At 40.1% G+C, this 24,183-nt stretch overlaps 2 protein-coding genes across 2 annotated transcripts; both read left to right on the plus strand.

Annotated features, from left to right (window-relative positions):
* The first annotated feature begins 4,563 nt into the window (after positions 1-4,563).
* LOC132559233 (testis-specific serine/threonine-protein kinase 3-like) lies at positions 4,564-5,634 on the plus strand. Its single transcript, XM_060223850.1, has one exon. It carries the CDS (start codon positions 4,564-4,566, stop codon positions 5,632-5,634), a length of 1,071 nt encoding a protein of 356 aa, XP_060079833.1.
* A 1,591-nt stretch (positions 5,635-7,225) lies between these two features.
* LOC132559228 (ribosomal RNA processing protein 1 homolog A-like) lies at positions 7,226-22,980 on the plus strand (the record flags this gene model as incomplete). The annotated part of the gene is made up of 7 exons (XM_060223847.1): positions 7,226-7,373; positions 13,639-13,721; positions 16,615-16,758; positions 18,584-18,778; positions 19,807-19,871; positions 22,028-22,124; positions 22,921-22,980. Coding segments are annotated over exons 1-7 (792 nt in total), but the record flags the coding sequence as incomplete, so codon positions are not given.
* Between the last annotated feature and the right edge of the window lie 1,203 nt (positions 22,981-24,183).

Raw genomic sequence — 24,183 nt, forward strand, 5'->3', positions numbered from 1 at the left:
ATCTCTTCCAGAACCAATGCAATTTTACCCACACACCAAGAAATCATGGTTACACAATTGAAATAAGACAATTTTTCAAAGAACTGAATGAAGCATGTTATTAATGTCAAGAACATTTGGTGAAAATTTCAGGAAAATCGAGAACCGGTAAAGTTGTCATTCAACAGCGAAAAAGATAAGCATGTATGGTGCCATCTTGATGTCTCGCTGCTCCTGGTCCACGTCGGACTGACATACTGGTTCTCTGAAGCAGTTCAAGCATGCTATAACAACCAGATTGTCAATAACTTGGGTGACAAATACACAACTTCTTAAATGACAATGGTACAATTCAACTAACCATGTGGCTTTGGTGTCATTGTTTGTTTGTGTCCGGTGTGACTTGTGAGCTGACAAGAATGACGACTTGTTTGTATCAGCCTGCCAGGACATCTAAAATGTCCCTAAAACCTCTGTCTACTATGATATTGTCACTGTCGTGCAATAAACCCTGAAGAACATCCAAATGCTCAATAATAGGCTTTGTTACATCATCAATCTGTTTACAGTGAGGGCCAATAGTCTCCACAACATCAGGCAACACAGTGGAAATGAATGTCAAATAGTTGCTTGTTTTACTGATGATATGAATAGATGTACCATGAAAAATAACGCTGGCTTTTCCCCCATAAAATGTTTTTGTGAAAGCTGTGTTGTGTACTAGGACCTCTTCACACGAGACTTGGGGAAACCCCAAGGGATTTAGGCACAATTATTGTGTTAAAAATATCTACAACTTTGTGAAAAAATGTAGAGAGTGAGGTTTGGGACAGATTTGTTAAGACAGTCATTTCATTCCATGATAAATTGGTTTTTATTTTGAGTATATCTGGTAACTCTGATCAGAAGCCATACATCATCCTGAACTTTTCCAGTGACCAGCCAGTCCCTGCATTACAGTCTGAATCAGACAGGTCCCTTAACTGTTCCAGTGACAAGCCAGTCCCTGCATTACAGTCTGAATCAGACAGGTCCCTTAACTGTTCCAGTAACCAGCCAGTCCCTGCATTACAGTCTGAATCAGACAGGTCCCTTAACTGTTCCAGTGACCAGCCAGTCCCTGCATGACAGTCTGAATCAGACAGGTCCCTTAACTGTTCCAGTGACCAGCCAGTCCCTGCATTACAATCTGAATCAGACAGGTCCCTAAACTGTTCCAGTGACCAGCCAGTCCCCTGCATTACAGTCTGAATCAGACAGGTCCCTTAACTGTTCCAGTGACCAGCCAGTCCCCTGCATTACAATCTGAATCAGACAGGTCCCTTAACTGTTCCAGTGACCAGCCAGTCCCCTGCATTACAATCTGAATCAGACAGGTCCCTTAACTGTTCCAGTGACCAGCCAGTCCCTGCATTACAGTCTGAATCAGACAGGTCCCTTAACTGTTCCAGTGACCAGCCAGTCCCTGCATGAGTCTGAATCAGACAGGTCCCTTAACTGTTCCAGTGACCAGCCAGTCCCTGCATTACAGTCTGAATCAGACAGGTCCCTTAACTGTTCCAGTGACCAGCCAGTCCCTGCATGACAGTCTGAATCAGACAGGTCCCTTAACTGTTCCTGTGACCAGCTTCGTCATATCGGGAGTAGTCATTGTCACTGCTGATATCCTGAAGGTAGAGCTTCGTCATATCGGGAGTAGTCATTGTCACTGCTGATCCCTGCATTCCTGTCACTGCTGTTCCTGAAGAGCTTCGTGACATTAGGGAGTAGTCATTGTCACTGCTGATATCCTGAAGGTAGAGCTTCGTCATATAGGGAGTAGTCATTGTCACTGCTGATATCCTGAAGGTAGAGCTTCGTCAGAGTAGTCATTGTCACTGCTGATATCTATGAAAGTCTAGGGAGAGTCATTGTCACTGCTGATATCCTGAAGAGAGCTTCGTCATATCGGGAGTAGTCATTGTCACTGCTGATATCCTGAAGGTAGAGCTTCGTCATATCTGATATCCTGGGAGTAGTCATTGTCACTGCTGATATCCTGAAGGTAGAGCTTCGTGACATTGGGAGTAGTCATTGTCACTGCTGATATCCTGAAGATGGAGCTTCGTCATATAGGGAGTAGTCATTGTCACTGCTGATATCCTGAAGGTAGAGCTTCGTCATATCGGGAGTAGTCATTGTCACTGCTGATATCCTGAAGGTAGAGCTTCGTCATATCGGGAGTAGTCATTGTCACTGCTGATATCCTGAAGGTAGAGCTTCGTGACATTGGGAGTAGTCATTGTCACTGCTGATATCCTGAAGATGGAGCTTCGTCATATAGGGAGTAGTCATTGTCACTGCTGATATCCTGAAGGTAGAGCTTCGTCATATCGGGAGTAGTCATTGTCACTGCTGATATCCTGAAGGTAGAGCTTCGTCATATCGGGAGTAGTCATTGTCACTGCTGATATCCTGAAGGTAGAGCTTCGTCATGTAGGGAGTAGTCATTGTCACTGCTTTGTATAAAATCTCTTGCAAATCTTGCTATCAGTGTCAACTGTTAACCCCTTTTCTATGAGATTTTAGACAGGTTTTATGCTGTAAATCAAGACTTTGCAATTTTTAGCTTGTGTCACTGTCTTTGAACCATGTATTGCAACTTGAAATGTTGCACTTTTTATTCATTTTGATGCAATTATTAAATTGCTTTGAATAATGAAACAAGATATCACTTGATGATATTTGGTGGCAAATATACAATACAGGCCTATAATGTGACAACAAATATACCTCACAGGCCTATAATTTGATGACAAATATACCTCACAGGCCTATAATGTGACAGCAAATATACCGCACAGGCCTATAATTTGATGACAAATATACCTCACAGGCCTATAATGTGACAACAAATATACCTCACAGGCCTATAATTTGATGACAAATATACCTCACAGGCCTATAATGTGACAGCAAATGTACCGTACAGGCCTATAATTTAACGGCATGTATTTTGGGGGATATATGATTTGAGCGTTATGAAACAAATTTGGGAGAACCTGTTAGCTCAGAAGGTAGAACATCCATCTAGAGTTCGGAACGGTTCGAACCCTGGTCTGGCAGTGCATTTTTCCCCTTCTATTACATTTGGTGCCATGACAAACCCTGTTTCAAGCAGTAGGTGAATGCTTAACAAGGGGATACCCGAACCTGGGTTGTTAGATGTGATGATCTGTGGAAGCGAAGACTAAAAAGAAGAAGGGAGTATTGTAGCGGAACTGGACGAGGTCGATCGTCGGCAACTAGTTAGCTTAAGAGGTAGAGCATTCGTTTAGAGTTCGGACGATCCCAGGTCTGGCCGCGCCGTTTTCCGTTCCTGTTACAGACGTATGCACTAGCCAAAACCGTTGTTTTTGGAATTCCAAGATAACCTTTTATGAGTTAATCATTGGATGATAAGTCTCGTACTTACCAATAGTCCACGTTTACATAACATCATCAGTTTGTCGACTACAGGGAAGAGAGCACATTTGTTTGTCGACTTACGATACAGAAAGAGTTCATGTGAAGACTGAATGGCTGGAACGGAACAAAGGTCGTCTCCTGTTATGTGGAACAAACCGATCAGTCTGTTACTATTACCAACTTAAGGTAATTTTTTTTTCTTTTGACATCGACAATGATATGACATGAAAAATCAGATCTCTTTTTTTATCAACACTTGTAAATATGTAAAACGGGGGACAATATTTCACATCGGCTTCGTATACCTATGTTCGATTCTGTGGTAATTCTATAGATTCAATCTGTTAATTCATAAATTTTAGAAAATTTCAAACTCCTCTTAACATGATTTTCAGGTACACAAAAGAATTACGCATACTTATTTGTCTCGCAAAATACTTGGATATTTCTTTAATTTTGTAAATTTTTCATATCTCAGAATTCACGCAAATGTGAATGTTTACCGTAAAATATCTCTTTAGGGAGAGCAAATGCTCCATTATGACCATACACTTAATCTGATGTGAAGCCATAACACATTCGTAGTTTCTCAAAATCTGAAGAATTTTGTAAGATAAGATAAGATATAATGAAACAGATAAAATCCGTATAATCTGTTTAGTGACTTCAGATATCCAGTCTTCAATTAGGAAACTAAATTACATCTTTGATATCATTAACACTTGCACATCGATCCCCAAGATTTCAGATTTATTAGACCGTGAAATCTGAAACTTGTGTTGAGATTTCCGTTTTTATTTTTAACCAAACTTTGTAGTGATCTAGCTACCCCCGACGGTGATGACGGCGACTAAGGTGTTGTCATCACCGTCGGCAAAGGAACATCGTTTTAATATCTCCCACCGGATTTATCAGTATCGTACCGCGGAAAGGTGTATGATGACGTCATGATTACAGTGACGTCACCAACAGAACCCCTTTATGCCTCAGTCTGAAATTGTGGATAGGCAATGCAACCATCGTTACCAAAATAATGGCTGATGGTTTCGACTGTGTAAATATCAGAACATCATTTTATATATCCAATTGCGACAATACCCAACGTGAATGCTAGCTATAAAGAGACAGAAACTGGAGATGCCCGTCGATGATCCAATTCCCGCGCGAAAGAGAAGTCTTCAGGCGGAGTTGGAGTTGATGAAGGGCGAAGTTGAGCAGATTGAACATCGCCGCTCATCTTCGTCATCCTCAAAGCTTGAGACGGTCTCCTACCGGCCAACGTACCGCGCTGTTCTTGCCAAGAAAGGTTATTTGGTGCGACAGACTCTGGGAAGTGGTAGTTATTCGAAAGTCAAGTTTGCACGATGTTTCGAGCATGATCGAGAGAAAGTCGCAGTGAAAATTGTCGACAAAGGAAAAGCTCCAAAGGATTTCCAGCAAAGATTTCTTCCTCGTGAAGTAGCAATTTGGCCGCGGTTGAAGCACCCCCACATAGTGCAAAATCTTGAGATCTTTGAGGATAACAGACGTCTATACATGATACTTGAATATGCTGAAAACGGGGATGTGTTAAGATATATTCAGAGAACCGGGGCGGTCACTGAAAATCGTGCTGGCTACTGGATCCGCCAAATAGCGGATGCCGTAAGATACCTTCACGAAATGAACATAACCCACCGAGACCTCAAACTTGAAAACCTTTTGTTAGATATGGAGAACAATATAAAGATATGTGACTTCGGGTTTGTAAAAGAAGAGACCTCCCCAGAGCTGAGTCGGACTTACTGTGGATCAAAGTCCTACGCTGCACCAGAAATCCTTAAGGGCCAGCCGTACGACACGCGCAAGGCTGATATTTGGGCAATCGGTGTCATCCTCTACATACTTGTTACTGGCAAAATGCCTTTCGACGAAAGTAAAGGAAACAGGGGAGTTTTAGAGGAACAGAGAAACCTTAACTTCCCGTGGCAAAAATTCAAGAAACCGGTGTCTGAAGATTGTCAGAGCCTAATTCTTTGGATGTTTAGATATGACTACACTGACCGGCCGGATATTTACAATCTTCTACAGCACCAGTGGCCAGTGGAAAATTGCTCTACCTCCCAGTCGGACTGTCCGAAGCGTGAAATGACCGGTTCTATAGGTCACGTGACTCGAAAGTCCAGCAAGTCCAACCCAATCCCGATGCAGTCTGCAAATGATCAGTAAATCTTTCACTATTTCCACATGTGGCAAGCCGAGGTCAGGCAGATGTTTCCTTCTTTTCCTTCGGGATACAATTATTTCTCAATTCCCCTTTTTGTCTCTGAAATTGGGATCGCCCTAAGATTTTCATAAAAAGTAATTATGCGCAAATTACATCATGCTAAATGCCATCCACCAAAGAGGGATAATGATTTTTATGATCAAATATGTTTTGATTTAATATGTGTTTTGATGATTTTAAAAGTCAATATGTGTTATCAAACCTAAGCAGGGTCTTAGTATACCTTTTATAGGAACGTTTTAATTTGTCTTAACTTATTTTATAAATATATTTATTTGTAAAGTTTCTATTAATACACGGCGAGAAAAAACATACTCCATACTTATTTGATATGTCCTATGTTATTTATCAACATGTTTCTATATCTACATTTTATATCGACCATGATATGAATATTTAGATTTAATAACAGATCTTTATCCTGTCGAGATTAGTTCTTGTAAATTGTAATAATTTGGTGTCTTTTGTAATTATGTATTGGTAATGTAATATATATATATATATAACCCTAATCAAATAAACTATCTTTAAATTAAATGTTTCTTTGTTTGTTCAGAAAGTTTTTGATAACAACGACCTATGTGTTGTGAAAAAGTCTCCCTATGGTCACATTTGCTCAATCATGGACCTGACTTACACGTGAAGGTAACCGGCCATGGACGTGATTGTATTACACGTCCCAGTGTGACATGACCTGTCTCTGTCTTACACGTAATGGCAACCAGTCATGGACATTATTGTATAACGTCCCAGTGTAACATTACCTGTCTCTGTCTTACACGTGAAGGTAACCAGCCATGGACGTGATTGTATTACACGTCCCAGTGTGACATGACCTGTCTCTGTCTTACACGTGAAGGTAACCAGCCATGGACGTGATTGTATTACACGTCCCAGTGTAACATTACCTGTCTCTGTCTTACACGTGAAGGTAACCAGCCATGGACGTGATTGTATTACACGTCCCAGTGTGACATTACCTGTCTCTGTCTTACACGTGAAGGTAACCAGCCATGGACGTGATTGTATTACACGTCCCAGTGTGACATTACCTGTCTCTGTCTTACACGTGAAGGTAACCAGCCATGGACGTGATTGTATTACACGTCCCAGTGTGACATTACCTGTCTCTGTCTTACACGTGAAGGTAACCAGCCATGGACGTGATTGTGTTACACGTCCCAGTGTGACATGACCTGTCTCTGTCTTACACGTGAAGGTAACCAGCCATGGACGTGATCGTATTTTTTTGGTGACTGTAGTTTTTTCTCCAGATACTTTTACATCTCCGCTGAATCACTGAATTAATAATTGCTGGCCATGTCGGTATTTGAGAGATGTGGACCAAACGTCAATGTACTATATGATCAATTTCAGATAAAAAAAATAAATGAAAGATGTGTGTGTGTTTGAAATTTTTCTATGTAGTGAACTTGCTATTCCGTTCTGTATTCCGGTCCGTACTCTAGGCACACCCATTAGAGCGCCTTAATGACGGAGACTACTATTGCGCTCCATATCCACGTGTTGGAGATGGGAGAAATGGCCACACCGAAGGAACATCTTGATTCAGCAGAGATACAATTTGCTCAGCGATTAGCGTCAAACCGTAAACCAGTCAGAGACAAGGCGTTGAAGAAATTACAGAAGTGGCTGGAAGCTAAATCAAGTTCACAAAATGGTAATGTGCACAGAGTCTAAAAAGAATGAGCAATGGTTTCGGTTGAAAGTTTGTTTTCCGGAATATACGTTGGGAGCCGTACTAAGTAAATTGTCTCTTTTACATAGACTAGATAGAATAAGGACACTTGCATTGTGGTAATAGTGAAATCGGGACGAGAACATAGTTCTATGTGAAAGCCCATTTTTTAATTATTATTTATTACATACGTTTGGTGAGTCTTTTTTTAATACCAAGAATTATTTTGAATAATATATTTCAAATAACATTTTTGTAAACAATGTATGTAATTAAGAATAATTTCACATAGGGTTTGTCCACGGAATTGCTTACTTTATTCATACAATCTTATCTAAGATATTGCACTGCTATCATTAACATTTTTCACACCTCCAAATAAAACTATCCCTGGAAAGATTACATTTGACTCATCACTAACACATCTAATATGAAACCACCTTTTACAACCAGCATCGTAAGTTACAATGTTGTCAAAAATGTTCGAAATGGGATACTCTTTATGTAAGATAATGATATTTTGTTTGATGTTCATGGCATAAGTACAAATCATTTTAATACACTATCTAGCATTGACGACTTGGGTAGTACAAACACCAGTGTTGGTGTTCCCCATCACAAACCACTCCATTCATCCATCCCTGTTCGTATTAAAAAGAGAACTGAAAAAAAACAACAAAATAAATCACTAAGAATTTTAAATATAAATTTCCAATCAATTCGAAATAAACAACATCTTCTCTACAATATCCTAGATAGCTCCATGCCAGACATAGTCATTGGCACAGAGACTTGGCTCAACCCAAATATCAAAAACTCAGAAATATTTCCTTTGTGTTACAAAATTTTTCGAAACGATCGTAAAAAGTATGATAACAGCAAAGATGGCGGAGGTGTTTTCATTGCAATAAAGGAAGAACTTATTGGTGAAGAGGTACACGATCTTACACCCACCAGTTCATGTGAAATGGTATGGGCTAAGGTTAAGATAGTCGGGAGTGAAACTCTTTACGTCAGCTAATTTTATCTCTAAAGAAGATAGCATGAAATCATTCATTGATTTGGTAAACGAGGCCTGTAAATTGAGAAATGCAACCCTTATAATAGGTGGAGACTTAAATCTTCCAGGCTGGGACTGGAAGAAAAATGTTCTTAAACCCAAAACTTGTCATAAAATCCACTATGACTTTTCAAATTTATTGGACGACACTGGTCTAACACAAGTTATTGAAGAACCGGCCCGAAACGATAATACCTTAGATATGGTCATAACAAATTCTCCTAATCAGGTGTCCCGTACTGAAATCATCCTTGGAAGATCTGACCATACCATCGTCTTTGTTAAATTTACTCTCACATCCATAAAACTTATTAAAAAACCAAGAAAAATCCCATTACACAAAAATGCTAATTGGAATTGTATCAAATTACACTTGGGGGATATTTATAATTATGTGTTAACAAATAATGAGTGGGATGCAAATTCAATGTGGGAATATCTTAAAAGTGAACTTATGAAAACTGTCCAGGAACATATCCCACAGAAAACCATAAAGTCCAAAACTAATCTACCATCAGTTACCCCTGAGATAAAAAAAGTTCATAAGAAAACGAGATAGGCTTGATGTTAAAGCTAAAAAATCTGTGGATTCCTTGTTAAAATAAAAATTTAAAGACATAAAACACACATATTGATGATATATTAAACCCTGATATCTCACATTCTGATAACCAATACTCTGGTATGAAACGCTTCTGGTCAAAAAGCCAAATGATTGGATCACTGTGGCATCTCTCCATTGAAACAAGAGGGTTAAACTCATACATAATCCTGTTGGCAAAGCACAAGTGCTTAACACACAGTTTCAATCTGTTTTTACCCTACCTGAAACTTTCATTGATCAACAGTCTATTTCCAGATGTAACATGCCTTTTTGTAAAAATACCTTTTGAAAAACATTCAGCAAGATGTTGCCTCATACAATCCATGTCAAAATATAATTCTTGTCTCCCATTAAAACCATTTAAACAAAATTCTACCAAGTAAGCGATAGCGAAAACCACACAATCAACCCAATTTGTTTACTGCTGTTTGGAAAAATAGATTTTAATACTTTCATATTTTATGCAATACCTGCATTTTTAGCCCACCATCATCAGATGGTGGGGTATTCAAATCGCCCTGCGTCCGTGGTCCGTCCGTCCGTTCGTAAACAATTCTTGTTACCGCTATTTCTGGGAAAGTACTGGATGGATCTTTCTGAAATTTCATATGCAGGTTCCACTTGGTCCTTAGTTGTGCATTGTACCTTTTTTGGACTGATTCAAATTCAAGATGGCTGACAGGCGGCCATCTTGGATTTTGGAAGTAAAAGTTTGTTACCGCTATTTCTGGGAAAGTACTAGGTGGATCTTTCTGAAATTTCATATACAGGTTCCCCTTGGTCCCTAGTTGTGCATTGTACCTTTTTGGGACTGATTCAAATTCAAGATGGCTGACAGGCGGCCATCTTGGATTTTGGAAGTAAAAGTTTGTTACCGCTATTTCTGAGGAAGTACTGGATGGATACTTCTGATGTTTCATAGGTATTGGTTTCCCTTGGTCCCTAGTTGTGCATTTTACTTTTTTTTGACTAATTTGAAATCAAGTTGGCCCACAGGCAGCCATCTTGGATGTCGACAGTAATACAGCACAAGCATATTTTCTTCGATATTCTATCATATTGATTCAAGACCATGTCCATTATCCATCTGTAACTGACTGCTATCTAATAATACTTTGGGATCTTCTTCAAATGATATTTGCTAATAGGTGCTTTATAAAAATATCTTGTGCCATCATTGAGTACATTCAATGAAGACCAGTTCATGAACATTTACAACACCTGCAACAAACAAAAAATAAATAAACAAATCTTCAAGAACTGAAAACAGATCTTCAAATGGTGGGCGCCAAGATCCCTCTGGGATCTCTTGTTAAAGAAGCTGACAAATGACCCTTCTGCTTTGTATTCCCTACCAAACAATCAAGTATATTCCCTGTCGTCTACCTACAGATGGATTTGTGAAGCTGACAAATGACCCTATTTCTTTGTATTCACTACCAAACAATCAAGTATATTCCCTGTCGTCTACCTACAGATGGATTTGTGCTGAAGCTGACTAATGACCCTATTTCTTTGTATTCCCTACCAAACAATCACATATATTCCCTGTCGTCTACCTACAGATGGATTTTTGCTGAAGCTGACTAATGACCCTACTGCTTTGTATTCCCTACCAAACAATCAAGTATATTCCCTGTCGTCTACCTACAGATGGATTTGTGCTGAAGCTGACAAATGACCCTATTTCTTTGTATTCCCTACCAAACAATCAAGTATATTCCCTGTCGTCTACCTACAGATGGATTTATGCTGAAGCTGACAAATGACCCTATTTCTTTGTATTCCCTACCAAACAATCAAGTATATTCCCTGTCGTCTACCTACAGATGGATTTGTGCTGAAGCTGACTAATGACCCTATTTCTTTGTATTCCCTACCAAACAATCAAGTATATTCCCTGTCGTCTACCTACAGATGGATTTGTGCTGAAGCTGACTAATGACCCTACTGCTTTGTATTCCCTACCAAACAATCAAGTATATTCCCTGTCGTCTACCTACAGATGGATTTGTGCTGAAGCTGACAAATGACCCTACTGCTTTGTATTCCCTACCAAACAATCAAGTATATTCCCTGTCGTCTACCTACAGATGGATTTGTGCTGAAGCTGACAAATGACCCTATTTCTTTGTATTCACTACCAAACAATCAAGTATATTCCCTGTCGTCTACCTACAGATGGATTTGTGCTGAAGCTGACAAATGACCCAGATGGATTTTTCTTTGTACGTCTACCTACAGATGGATTTGTGCTGAAGCTGACAAATGACCCTATTTCTTTGTATTCCCTACCAAACAATCAAGTATATTCCCTGTCGTCTACCTACTGATGGATTGGTGCTGAAGCTGCTGCAGCTCATTCTTCATTTGTTAGTGCATAATCCCACTTACCAAAGCCTGCACAAAGCCTGTATCTTGCATTTCACCTATATTAGGAAAATGACATATCTTGTATACAACACATAGTATTTCCACAAAGTTTTCTACATAATAAAATATCGTTTTTTTCTTTAAAATCTTTCGTACACTTACCATTATCTATAGAGATACACTTGGTTTCGGCAGGCTGACAAAGAGAGTCTATCATCAGAGAGATTCAGCAAAATATCACCTTGTTTCATTTTGGCATTGAAAGTATTATTTACCTCTTTCAGTGAATATTCTTTTTCTTCTATAATATTCAATAAACTTTTACATAATAAGGAAAGTCTAGACCTAGGTTTTTTCATTTTTTAGGTGATGATCTCAGAAATATTACAAAAAGGTGTAGGAGCTACAATTACTGATGAAGCTAATATTGTGTTGGAATACACTACTACTGATTAACCTAACTTTGTTAACTTACTGTCTGATGCTGGAATAATATCTGCTTGTCATTGTCGTTTTCGTGACTATTGCCTACGTTGAACCAGTTGTTCTCTTATCCATTGTATCATCCATTCCAATACAGAATTTTGCAGCAATAACCTATAGATGGTCACTGTCTCCTTTGTATGTAACTGAACTAATACTTACTTCCTTGGGAACCTAAAAACGTCCTGGCAGAAGGAACATGAATTTCTTTATTATCCTTTAAAGCTGTTAATGTTAAAGACCTTTGTGCTTACCTGTCTGTTAAATATCTGAAGTCCTATCATTTGTTACATTTTTGTCTCTTACCTCTTCATTACAGTGCTAATCAGAAACAACTTATCTTTTTCAATAACTTTACCCTTAACTAAATCTAATACATCATCAGGGTCTTGCTGTGCATCCTTATGAATAATCTTAAGTCTATTAGTCCCAGTCTCGATTTACCCTCGCTTGATCTCGTCGCTGTAATAATTCTAAAGACAGTAGAATGAAATAACTGCAGTATCTTAAGGAAACTTCCTTCCACTTGTTCAAAGATTTAATTAAGCTATTGACACAAATTTACCCCCACCCATTTGTGTGTGGTGTTTTTTCAGAGAGCATACACAACTGCAATAGGCACCAGTAATGTTGACTAGTACATGTAAAACTGTACAAGGAATGTACAGAGTGATGCAGAAGAACTGTGAGGTCGCTTCAGTTTAAACCTGTATCACAAGCCTATCTTGTCATTGTAAACCCTTTTAGTCTGAGATAAATATAATATACACAACGGCTCATTGATTCTATTTGTTCATTCACATCATCAGTTATATAAAAATGTTTGATTAATCTCTACCTGTCTGTGGTGTGCTGTATACACACACCATACAAGCAAGATTTTCTCAAGGGAGACAAATCTTACACACTTGTACATTATATAGTCAATTTGACCTGACTTTTGTGTGCTATTTATATTGCATTTAAACTAATACATGTAAGCCATCAGTTTGATCTTATCTGTGCTACAATTATTGTGTCTAAATATCATTGTTCCTCACTCTGTGTGCCTCTCTGTGTTCCTCTCTCTGTGTTCCTCACTCTCTGTTCCTCGATGTGTGTACCTCTCTTTGTGTTCCTATCTTTGTGTACCTCTCTGTGTTCCTCTCTATGTGTTCCTCACTCTGTGTTCCTCTCTGTGTGATCCTCACTCTGTGTTCCTCTCTGTGTTCCTCACTATATGTTCCTCATTGTGTGTTCCTCACTCTGTGTGTTCCTATCTTTGTGTACCTCTCTGTGTTCCTCACTATGTGTTCCTCATTGTGTGTTCCTCACTCTGTGTTCATCTCTGTGTTCCTCACTCTGTGTGTTCCTCACTGTGTGTTCCTCACTGTGTGTTCCTCACTGTGTTCCTCATTATGTGTTCCTCCCTGTGTGTTCCTATCTTTGTGTACCTCTCTGTGTTCCTCTATGTGTGTTCCTCTCTGTGTTCCTCAATGTGTGTTCCTCCCTGTGTGTTCCTATCTTTGTGTACCTCTCTTTGTTCCTCTATGTGTGTTCCTGTCTGTGTGTTCCTCACTGTGTGTTCCTCATTGTGTTTCCTCTCTGTGTGTTCCTCACTGTGTGTTCCTCTCTGTGTGTTCCTCATTGTGTGTTCCTCACTTTGTGTTCACTTTGTGTTCCTCTCTATTTGTTCCTCACTCTGTGTGTTTCTCTTTGTGTTCCTTACAGTGTTTATTCTTATTCAGATGCCTTCAGTGAAAGTGACTTTATTAAGATATGGAAAGGTCTTCACTATTGTTTATGGATGCAGGATAAACCTTTACTACAGGTAAGTAGGGTTTACATTATAAACCTTTACTACAGGTAAGTAGGGTTTACATTATAAACCTTTACTACAGGTAAGTAGGGTTTACATTATAAACCTTTACTACAGGTAAGTAGGGTTTACATTATAAACCTTTACTACAGGGAAGTAGGGTTTTCATTATAAACCTTTACTACAGGGAAGTAGGGTTTTCATTATAAACCTTTACTACAGGGAAGTAGGGTTTTCATTATAAACCTTTACTACAGGGAAGTAGGGTTTACTACAGGTAAGTAGGGTTTACTACAGGGAAGTAGGGTTTACTACAGGGAAGTAGGGTTTACTACAGGGAAGTAGGGTTTACTACAGAGAAGTAGGGTTTAGGGTTTACTACAGGGAAGTAGGGTTTAGGGTTTACTACAGGAAGTAGGGTTTACTACAGGTAAGTAGGGTTTACTACAGGGAAGTAGGGTTTACTACAGGGAAGTAGGGTTTAGGGTTTACTACAGGGAAGTAGGGTTTACTACAGAGAAGTAGGGTTAACTACAGGTAAGTAGGGTTAAGTAAGGTTTACTACAGAGAAGTAGGGTTTACTACAGGTAAGTAGGGTTTACTACAGGGAAGTAGGGTTTACTACAGGGAAGTAGGGTTTACTACAGGGAAGTAGGGTTTACTACAGGGAAGTAGGGTTTACTACAGGGAAGTAGGGTTTACTACAGGTAAGTAGGCTTTACTACAGCGAAGTAGGGTTTACTACAGGGAAGTAGGGTTTACTACAGAGAAGTAGGGTTAACTACAGGTAAGTAGGGTTAAGTAAGGTTTACTACAGAGAAGTAGGGTTTACTACAGGTAAGTAGGGTTTACTACAGAGAAGTAGGGTTTACTACAGAGAAGTAGGGTTTACTACAGGTACGTAGGGTTTACTACAGGGAAGTAGGGTTTACTACAGGTAAGTAGGGTTTACTACAGAGAAGTTGGGTTTACTACAGGGAAGTAGGGTTTACTACAGGGAAGTAGAGTTTACTGCAGGTAAGTAGGGTTTACTGCAGGAAAGTAGGGTTTACTACAGGTACGAAGGGTTTACTACAGGTAAGTAGGGTTTACTACAGAGAAGTTGGGTTTACTACAGGGAAGCAGGGTTTACTACAGAGAAGTTGGGTTTACTACAGGTAAGTAGGGTTTACTACAGAGAAGTTGGGTTTACTACAGGGAAGCAGGGTTTACTACAGGGAAGCAGGGTTTACTACAGGTAAGTAGGGTTTAGTAGGGTTTACTACAGGGAAGTAGGGTTTACTACAGGGAAGCAGGGTTTACTACAGGGAAGTAGGGTTTACTACAGGGAAGCAGGGTTTACTACAGGTAAGTAGGGTTTACTACAGGGAAGTAGGGTTTACTACAGAGAAGTAGGGTTTACTACAGGGAAGTAGGGTTTACTACAGGGAAGTAGGGTTTACTACAGAGAAGTAGGGTTTACTACAGAGAAGTAGGGTTTACTACAGGTAAGTAGGGTTAACTACAGGTAAGTAGGGTTAACTACAGAGAAGTAGGGTTTACTACAGGGAAGTAGGGTTTACTACAGGGAAGTAGGGTTTACTACAGGTAAGTAGGGTTTACTACAGAGAAGTAGGGTTTACTACAGAGAAGCAGGGTCTACTACAGGGAAGCAGGGTTTACTACAGGGAAGTAGGGTTTACTACAGGGAAGTAGGGTTTACTACAGAGAAGTAGGGTTTACTACAGAGAAGTAGGGTTTACTACAGGTAAGTAGGGTTTACTACAGAGAAGTAGGGTTTACTACAGAGAAGTAGGGTTTACTACAGGTAAGTAGGGTTTACTACAGAGAAGTTGGGTTTACTACAGGGAAGCAGGGTTTACTACAGGGAAGCAGGGTTTACTACAGGGAAGCAGGGTTTACTACAGGTAAGTAGGGTTTACTACAGGGAAGTAGGGTTTACTACAGGGAAGTAGGGTTTACTACAGGGAAGTAGGGTTTACTACAGGGAAGCAGGGTTTACTACAGGGAAGTAGAGTTTACTACAGAGAAGTAGGGTTTACTACAGGGAAGTAGGGTTTACTACAGGGAAGTAGGGTTTACTACAGGGAAGTAGGGTTTACTACAGGGAAGCAGGGTTTACTACAGGTAAGTAGGGTTTACTACAGGGAAGTAGGGTTTACTACAGGGAAGCAGGGTTTACTACAGGGAAGTACGGTTTACTACAGAGAAGTAGGGTTTACTACAGGGAAGTAGGGTTTACTGCAGGTAAGTAGGGTCTACTACAGAGAAGTAGGGTTTACTACAGGGAAGTAGGGTTTACTACAGGTAAGTAGGGTTTACTACAGGGAAGTAGGGTTTACTACAGGTAAGTAGGGTCTACTACAGAGAAGTAGGGTTTACTACAGGGAAGCAGGGTTTACTACAGGGAAGTAGGGTTTACATCCACTGTTTCCTCTATAGCTTATTTTTATCAGCCAACACTTGGTTTCATTTTCCTGGTCCTAAATGTTCAACCGTTGAATCAGCCATTTCACTTGATCTGTCAGCAACCTTTGAATCAGCCGTTTCACTCAATCTGTTAGCAACCTTTGAATCAGCCCTTTTACTCCATCTGTTAGCAACCTTTGAATCAGCCATTTCACTCAGTCTGTTAGCAACCATTGAATCAGCTGTTTCACTCAGTCTGTTAGCAACCATTGAATCAGCTGTTTTATGCGATCTGTTAGCAACCGTTGAATCAGCCATTTTACTCAATCTGTTAGCAACCTTTGAAAGCATCTGTATTCTGATTTTTAATTCATAACCATATGAGTAATCAATTACAGATTTAGTGCCAAATCACTAGACTTGTACCAAATTGTAGGGCTGTAATGATTTTATTGTTATGTTTGATAATGTCACCTGTTTCCTTTCATTTGTAAAGGAAGAGCTTACTGAACGGATCACACAGATGATACACGTATTTGGCTCAGTTGAAAGTTCTCTACTGTTTGTCAAGGTTTTCTTCCTAACAGAGGCACGTGAATGGGATGTGTTGGATAAATGGCGCGTGGACAAGTTTATGACAGTAAGTTTGATTGAACATATTTAGCAGTGATTAAATATAATACAATTTCATTAGTATTGTAAGAAACAGTTATACACCAATAACTGCCTTCCTTGTACTGGTGGTATTGTATCAGATCAAATGTTATGTATTCTGTCCAGATCTGATGTAATGGTATGACAGTTATACACCAATAACTGCCTTCCTTGTACTGGTGGTATTGTACAGATCTGATGTATTCTGTCCCAAATGTTATGACAGACAGTTATACACCACCAATAACTGCCTTCCTTGTACTGGTGGTATTGTACAGATCTGATGTATTCTGTCCCTAATGGTATGACAGTTATACACCAATAACTGCCTTCCTTGTACTGGTGGTATTGTACAGATCTGATGTATTCTGTCCCTAATGTTATGACAGTTATACACCAATAACTGCCTTCCTTGTACTGGTGGTATTGTACGGATCTAATGTATTCTGTCCCTAATGTTATGACAGTTATACACCAATAACTGCCTTCCTTGTACTGGTGGTATTGTACAGATCTGATGTATTCTGTCCCTAATGGTATGACAGTTATACACCAATAACTGCCTTCCTTGTACTGGTGGTATTGTACAGTTATACACCAATAATCTGGTGGTATTGTACAGATCTAATGTATTCTGTCCCTAATGTTATGACAGTTATACACCAATAACTGCCTTCCTTGTACTGGTGGTACTGTACAGATCTGATGTATTCTGTCCCTAATGGTATGACAGTTATACACCAATAAATGCCTTCCGTGTACTGGTGGATTGTACAGATCTAATGTATTCTGTCCCTAATGGTATGACAGTTATACACCAATAACTGCCTTCCTTGTACTGGTGGTATTGTACGGATCTGATGTATTCTGTCCCTAATGTTATGACAGTTATACACCAATAACTGCCTTCCTTGTACTGGTGGTATTGTACGGATCTGATGTATTCTGTCCCTAATGTTATGTCAGTTATACACCAATAACTGCCTTCCTTGTACTGGTGGTATTGTACGGATCTGATGTATTCTGTCCCTAATGGTATGACAGTTATACACCAATAACTGCCTTCCTTGTACTGGTGGTATTGTACAGATCTAATGTATTCTGTCCCTAATGTTATGACAGTTATACACCAATAACTGCCTTCCTTGTACTGGTGGTATTGTACAGATCTGATGTATTCTGTCCCTAATGTTATGACAGTTATACACCAATAACTGCCTTCCTTGTACTGGTGGTACTGTACAGATCTGATGTATTCTGTCCCTAATGGTATGACAGTTATACACCAATAAATGCCTTCCTTGTACTGGTGGTATTGTACAGATCTAATGTATTCTGTCCCTAATGGTATGACAGTTATACACCAATAAATGCCTTCCTTGTACTGGTGGTATTGTACGGATCTGATGTATTCTGTCCCTAATGGTATGACAGTTATACACCAATAAATGCCTTCCTTGTACTGGTGGTATTGTAATCATATAATCAATACTGTCAAAAAAGTTATCACAGTTATACACCAATAACTGCCTTCCTTGTACTGGTGGTATTGTGCGGATCTGATGTATTCTGTCCCAAATGTTATGACAGTTATACACCAATAACTGCCTTCCTTGTACTGGTGGTAATGTCTGTCCCTAATGTTATGTCAGTTATACACCAATAACTGCCTTCCTTGTACTGGTGGTATTGTACAGATCTGATGTAGTCTGTCCCTAATGGTATGACAGTTATACACCAATAAATGCCTTCCTTGTACTGGTGGTATTGATGTTTCTTTAATTTTTTGTCTGTTTTTTTTTACCATGCAGCTTGTCAGAAGAATGTTACATCAAACACTCCTGTTCCTTAAAAACATGAATTGGCAGACAAATATTCTGACGGAGTTCACCAATATTTTGAGTTGTAACGTGATGAGTCCTGACAATGAAGCCATACCTCAAGGCCTGCGCATTCACCTAGCAGACATTTACCTGTCAGAATTAGAGAAAATTGGTGCTGAACAGGTACATTACCTTCACCTGGAGGGCCAAGTGAGCTATAGAATTACTGTGGCATCCTTCATCCGTCACATCTAGTCATTAACGACTGGGCAGATTTGAAATTTGGTCAGAAGCATAGCTGGGGAAAGGGAACCAATTTTGTATAAATGGTGGGTCTGAAGGACGGGGCCCAGAAGGGAAAATCAATCCATTTCTTTAAAATTTTTCTTGTTCTTTAAAAATTGCAGGATATACTGTCCAAATTTATGCTTGGGTCAAGGGAAATCAGTTTGTATAAATGGTGGATATTGGCCCCTTGGGGCCAGAGGAGTTTGGTCCAATGAGGAAGTAGAGCTAATTCCTTAAAATCCTGCCCCTCAGGTAGCAGTGATTGCATTTTGCCCATATTTGATCTGAAGCATCCTTTGATGAAATGGAGTCAGTTTTGAATAAGCTTTTGTTTTCTTCCCTCTAGGGAAAATAGAGCAAATTCTGTAAAATCCTTCTTTCGTAGAATTACCAGGATGTTATCCCAGTTTAGCCTGAAGCATGCTTTGGTGAACAGGATCAATTTGTTATGAACAATGGGTTCTAGCCTACTTGGCCATGCTGGGTGGGTGGGATGAGACCAGTTAGTGGAAATAGAAAAAAAATCTTTAAAATCTTCTATATGTTAGAATTGAACACATCCTTGGTGAAGGGAATTTTGTTTCTAACAGTGTATCTCCATTTGGAGGAGGGGCGAGTCTATTAGGGGGAAATAGATACAAGCATTTTAAAGACTTTTCCCTACGATGAAATAAATAATTATTTGACAAACTTCAACTAGGTGAGTGATACAGGCCTTATACACTTCTTGTGTTCTATACCCAGGAAGTGAAAAGTTCATGCCTCATTTACTTTAAATTAAGAGGTTCTTCAAGTTATACGAGTTTGAAATAGAGAGGATCAATTATTTATAAATGAAAACTGGAAATAATTTTATTTAACTGATACATGTATTTAAAGCAGAAATGTACAATTAGCATTACTAACATTAAATCATATTACAGTTGACAGCTGAACAAGTTCTGACTTTCCTAGAGCCTATCTTCCAGTATCTACCAGGTGCTGTCAAGTAAGTTGTAAATCATTCTCATTTCCATTATGTTTAGATAGACAAAGGATCTAGTCTCACTGGGGAACATGTTTTGGTATACAAAGGATCTAGTCTCACTGGGGAACATGTTTTGGTAACAAAGGCTCTGGTCTCACTGGGGAACATGTTTTGGTAACAAAGGCTCTGGTCTCACTGGGGAACATGTTTTGGTAACAAAGGCTCTGGTCTCACTGGGGAACATGTTTTGGTAACAAAGGCTCTGGTCTCACTGGGGAACATGTTTTGGTAACAAAGGCTCTGGTCTCACTGGGGAACATGTTTTGGTAACAAAGGCTCTGGTCTCACTGGGGAACATGTTTTGGTAACAAAGGCTCTGGTCTCACTGGGGAACATGTTTTGGTAACAAAGGCTCTGGTCTCACTGGGGAACATGTTTTGGTAACAAAGGATCTAGTCTCACTGGGGAACATGTTTTGGTAACAAAGCTCTGGTCTCACTGGGGAACATGTTTTGGTAACAAAGGCTCTGGTCTCACTGGGGAACATGTTTTGGTATACAAAGGGCCTGGTCTCACTGGGGAACATGTTTTGGTAACAAAGGCTCTGGTCTCACTGGGGAACATGTTTTGGTATACAAAGGGCCTGGTCTCACTGGGGAACATGTTTTGGTAACAAAGGCTCTGGTCTCACTGGGGAACATGTTTTGGTAACAAAGGCTCTGGTCTCACTGGGGAACATGTTTTGGTAACAAAGGCTCTGGTCTCACTGGGGAACATGTTTTGGTAACAAAGGCTCTGGTCTCACTGGGGAACATGTTTTGGTAACAAAGGCTCTGGTCTCTCTCGGGAACATGTTTTGGTAACAAAGGCTCTGGTCTCACTGGGGAACATGTTTTGGTAACAAAGGCCCTGGTCTCACTGGGGAACATGTTTTGATATACAAAGGGCCTGGTCTCACTGGGGAACATGTTTTGGTATACAAAGGACTTGGTCTCACTGGGGAACATATTTTTGGTATACAAAGGGCCTGGTCTCACTGGGGAACATTTTTTGGTATACAAAGGGCCTTGTCTCACTGGGGAACATGTTTTGGTATACAAAGGGCCTGGTCTCATTGGGGAACATGTTTTGGTATACAAAGGACTTGGTCTCACTGGGGAACATGTTTTGGTAACAAAGGCTCTGGCCCTTGTCTCTCTGGGGAACATGTTTTGGTATACAAAGGGCCTGGTCTTACTGGGGAACATGTTTTGGTATACAAAGGGCCTGGTCTTACTGGGGAACATGTTTTGGTATACAAAGGGCCTGGTCTCACTGGGGAACATGTTTTGGTAACAAAGGGCCTGGTCTCACTGGGGAACATGTTTTGGTAACAAAGGACCTGGTCTCACTGGGGAACGTGTTTTGGTATACAAAGGGCCTGGTCTCACTGGGGAACATGTTTTGGTAACAAAGGGCCTGGTCTCACTGGGGAACGTGTTTTGGTATACAAAGGGCCTGGTCTCACTGGGGAACATGTTTTGGTATACAAAGGGCCTGGTCTCACTGGGGAACATGTTTTGGTATACAAAGGGCCTTGTCTCACTGGGGAACATGTTTTGGTAAACAAAGGGCCTGGTCTCACTGGGGAACATGTTTTGGTATACAGAGGGCTTGGTCTTACTGGGGAACATGTTTTGGTATACAGAGGGCTTGGTCTTACTGGGGAACATGTTTTGGTAAACAAAGGGCCTGGTCTCACTGGGGAACATGTTTTGGTATACAGAGGGCTTGGTCTTACTGGGGAACATGTTTTGGTATACAAAGGGCTTGGTCTCACTGGGGAACATGTTTTGGTATACAAAGGGCTTGGTCTCACTGGGGAACATGTTCAGGTATACAAAGGGCCTGGTCTCCCGGGGAACAGTTTAGATATGGGGATGGTGGTCAGAATGTTTGGGTATTGAAAGAGTGTGACCTTGAACTAGAAAGGTAAACCCAAGTGAAAATATAGACAAATTTTAATTACAATTGGTTCTAGAAAATCTCTTTTTTGAGATTGCACTTCAATAACATTATAATGGGGAAATGTGTTAATATTTATAATACTGTTACATATGATATACTTTTGCAGTGACTGCTGATGAGCAGTGGAAGCCATCTTGTCAACATGCTTATTTCTTTGTTTTTTGTGACAGCACTGATGTAATGAAGAGGGTTTTTGCTCGTGTGTTTGGTGCGATACTGGAGCAAACGCTAGACGATGCATTGGAAGCAGCTAAAAAATTAATGGAGGTATGTTTTATAACAATGAAACACAAGCTCAACATTTCAATCGGTTTTCTCTTCTATGTTATTTTGTCACATGACTTTCTACCTGAGTGTACATCAGATTATACTACTGTGGAATGGTCCTGCAAATTCATTATTATCTCCCAGTAGCCGTCACACCAAGCGGTTAAAGCCACTGTGGCCTCTGAACCTCTTTATCACAAGCTTGCCACCTCTGGGACGCAGTACGAACTGCAAGTTGTTGTTTCTTTCCCGCTTTCCTCCACAACTGAATCCTGGCACATCCTGAAATTACTGGGCTGTTAATAGGACTTAAACCAACAATAAACTAAACTCCTATCAGAGAATTATCTCTGTAGTGGTGATTATAATGTCTGTGTTGTAGAGGAGAATTATCTCTGAATTATCTGTGTAGTGGTGATTATAATGTCTGTGTTGTAGAGGAGAATTATCTGTGTAGTGGTGATTATAATGTCTGTGTTGTAGAGGAGAATTATCTCTGTAGTGGTGATTATAATGTCTGTGTTGTAGAGGAGAATTATCTCTGTAGTGGTGATTATAATGTCTGTGTTGTAGAGGAGAATTATCTCTGTAGTGGTGATTATAATGTCTGTGTTGTAGAGGAGAATTATCTCTGTAGTGGTGATTATAATGTCTGTGTTGTAGAGGAGAATTATCTCTGTAGTGGTGATTATAATGTCTGTGTTGTAGAGGAGAATTATCTCTGTAGTGGTGATTATAATGTCTGTGTTGTAGAGGAGAATTATCTCTGTATTGGTGATTATAATGTCTGTTGTAGAAAGAAGAGGAGGGATCCGAAGAAAATGCAGATGACTTGGACATGCCCGTAAGGTTACAGGTAAGCCATCTGTTAGATTACAGGTAAGCCATCTGTTAGATTAGAGGTAAGCCGTCTGTTAGGTTATAGGTAAGCAGCCTGTTAGGTTACAGGTGAGCCGCCTGTTAGATAACAGGTGAGCCGTCTGTTAGGTAACAGGTATGCCACCTGTTAGATTACAGTCAAGCCACCTGTTAGATTACAGGTGAGCTGTCTGTTAGATTACAGGTAAGCCTCCTGTTGGATTACAGGTAAGCCTCCTGTTGGGTTACAGGTATGCCACCTGATAGGTTACAGGTAAGCCACCTGTTAGATTGCAGGTAAGCCACCTGTTAGATTACAGGTAAGCCGCCTGTTAGATTACAGGAGAGCCTCCTGTTAGGTTACAGGTGAGCCGCCTGTTAGATTACAGGTTAGCCACCTGTTAGATTACAGGAGAGCCTCCTGTTAGGTTACAGTTAAGCAGTCTGTTAGATTACAGGTAAGCCACCTGTTAGATTACAGGTGAGCTGCCTCTTAGATTACAGGTATGCCAACTGTTAGATTACAGGTGAGCCGCCTGTTAGAGCACAGGTATGCCACCTGATAGATTACATGTAAGCCACCTGTTAGATTACAGGTAAGCCGTCTGTTAGATTACAGGTAAGCCGCCTGTTAGATTACAGGAGATCCTCCTGTTAGGTTACAGGTAAGCAGTCTGTTAGATTACAGGTAAGCCACCTGTTAGATTACAGGAGAGCCTCCTGTTAGGTTACAGGTAAGCAGTCTGTTAGATTACAGGTAAGCCACCTGTTAGATTACAGGAGAGCCTCCTGTTAGGTTACAGGTAAGCAGTCTGTTAGATTACAGGTAAGCTGTTTGTTAGGTTACAGGTGAGCCTCCTGTTAGATTACAGGAGAGCCTCCTGTTAGGTTACAGGTAAGCAGTCTGTTAGATTACAGGTAAGCTGTTTGTTAGGTTACAGGTGAGCCTCCTGTTAGATTACAGGAGAGCCTCCAGTTAAGTTACAGGTAAGCAGTCTGTTAGATTACAGGTAAGCTGTCTGTTAGGTTACAGGTGAGCCTCCTGTTAGATTACAGGAGAGCCTCCTGTTAGGTTACAGGTAAGCAGTCTTTTAGGTTACAGGTTAACAGTCTGATAGATTATAGGTAAGCCACCTGTTAGATTACAGGTAAGCCACCAACATATGAACTCGGATCCATAGTAAAGGGTTAGCTTATTGCA

Source organism: Ylistrum balloti, unplaced genomic scaffold, assembly GCF_031769215.1.
Source record: "Ylistrum balloti isolate Yb309-2 unplaced genomic scaffold, AGI_CSIRO_Ybal_v1 Utg370878, whole genome shotgun sequence".
Taxonomy (NCBI): domain Eukaryota; kingdom Metazoa; phylum Mollusca; class Bivalvia; order Pectinida; family Pectinidae; genus Ylistrum; species Ylistrum balloti.

Bases quoted from the DNA above. Each gene is read 5' to 3' on its own strand.
- LOC132559233 (XM_060223850.1), top strand. From the start codon at position 4,564: ATGCCCGTCGATGATCCAATTCCCGCGCGAAAGAGAAGTCTTCAGGCG.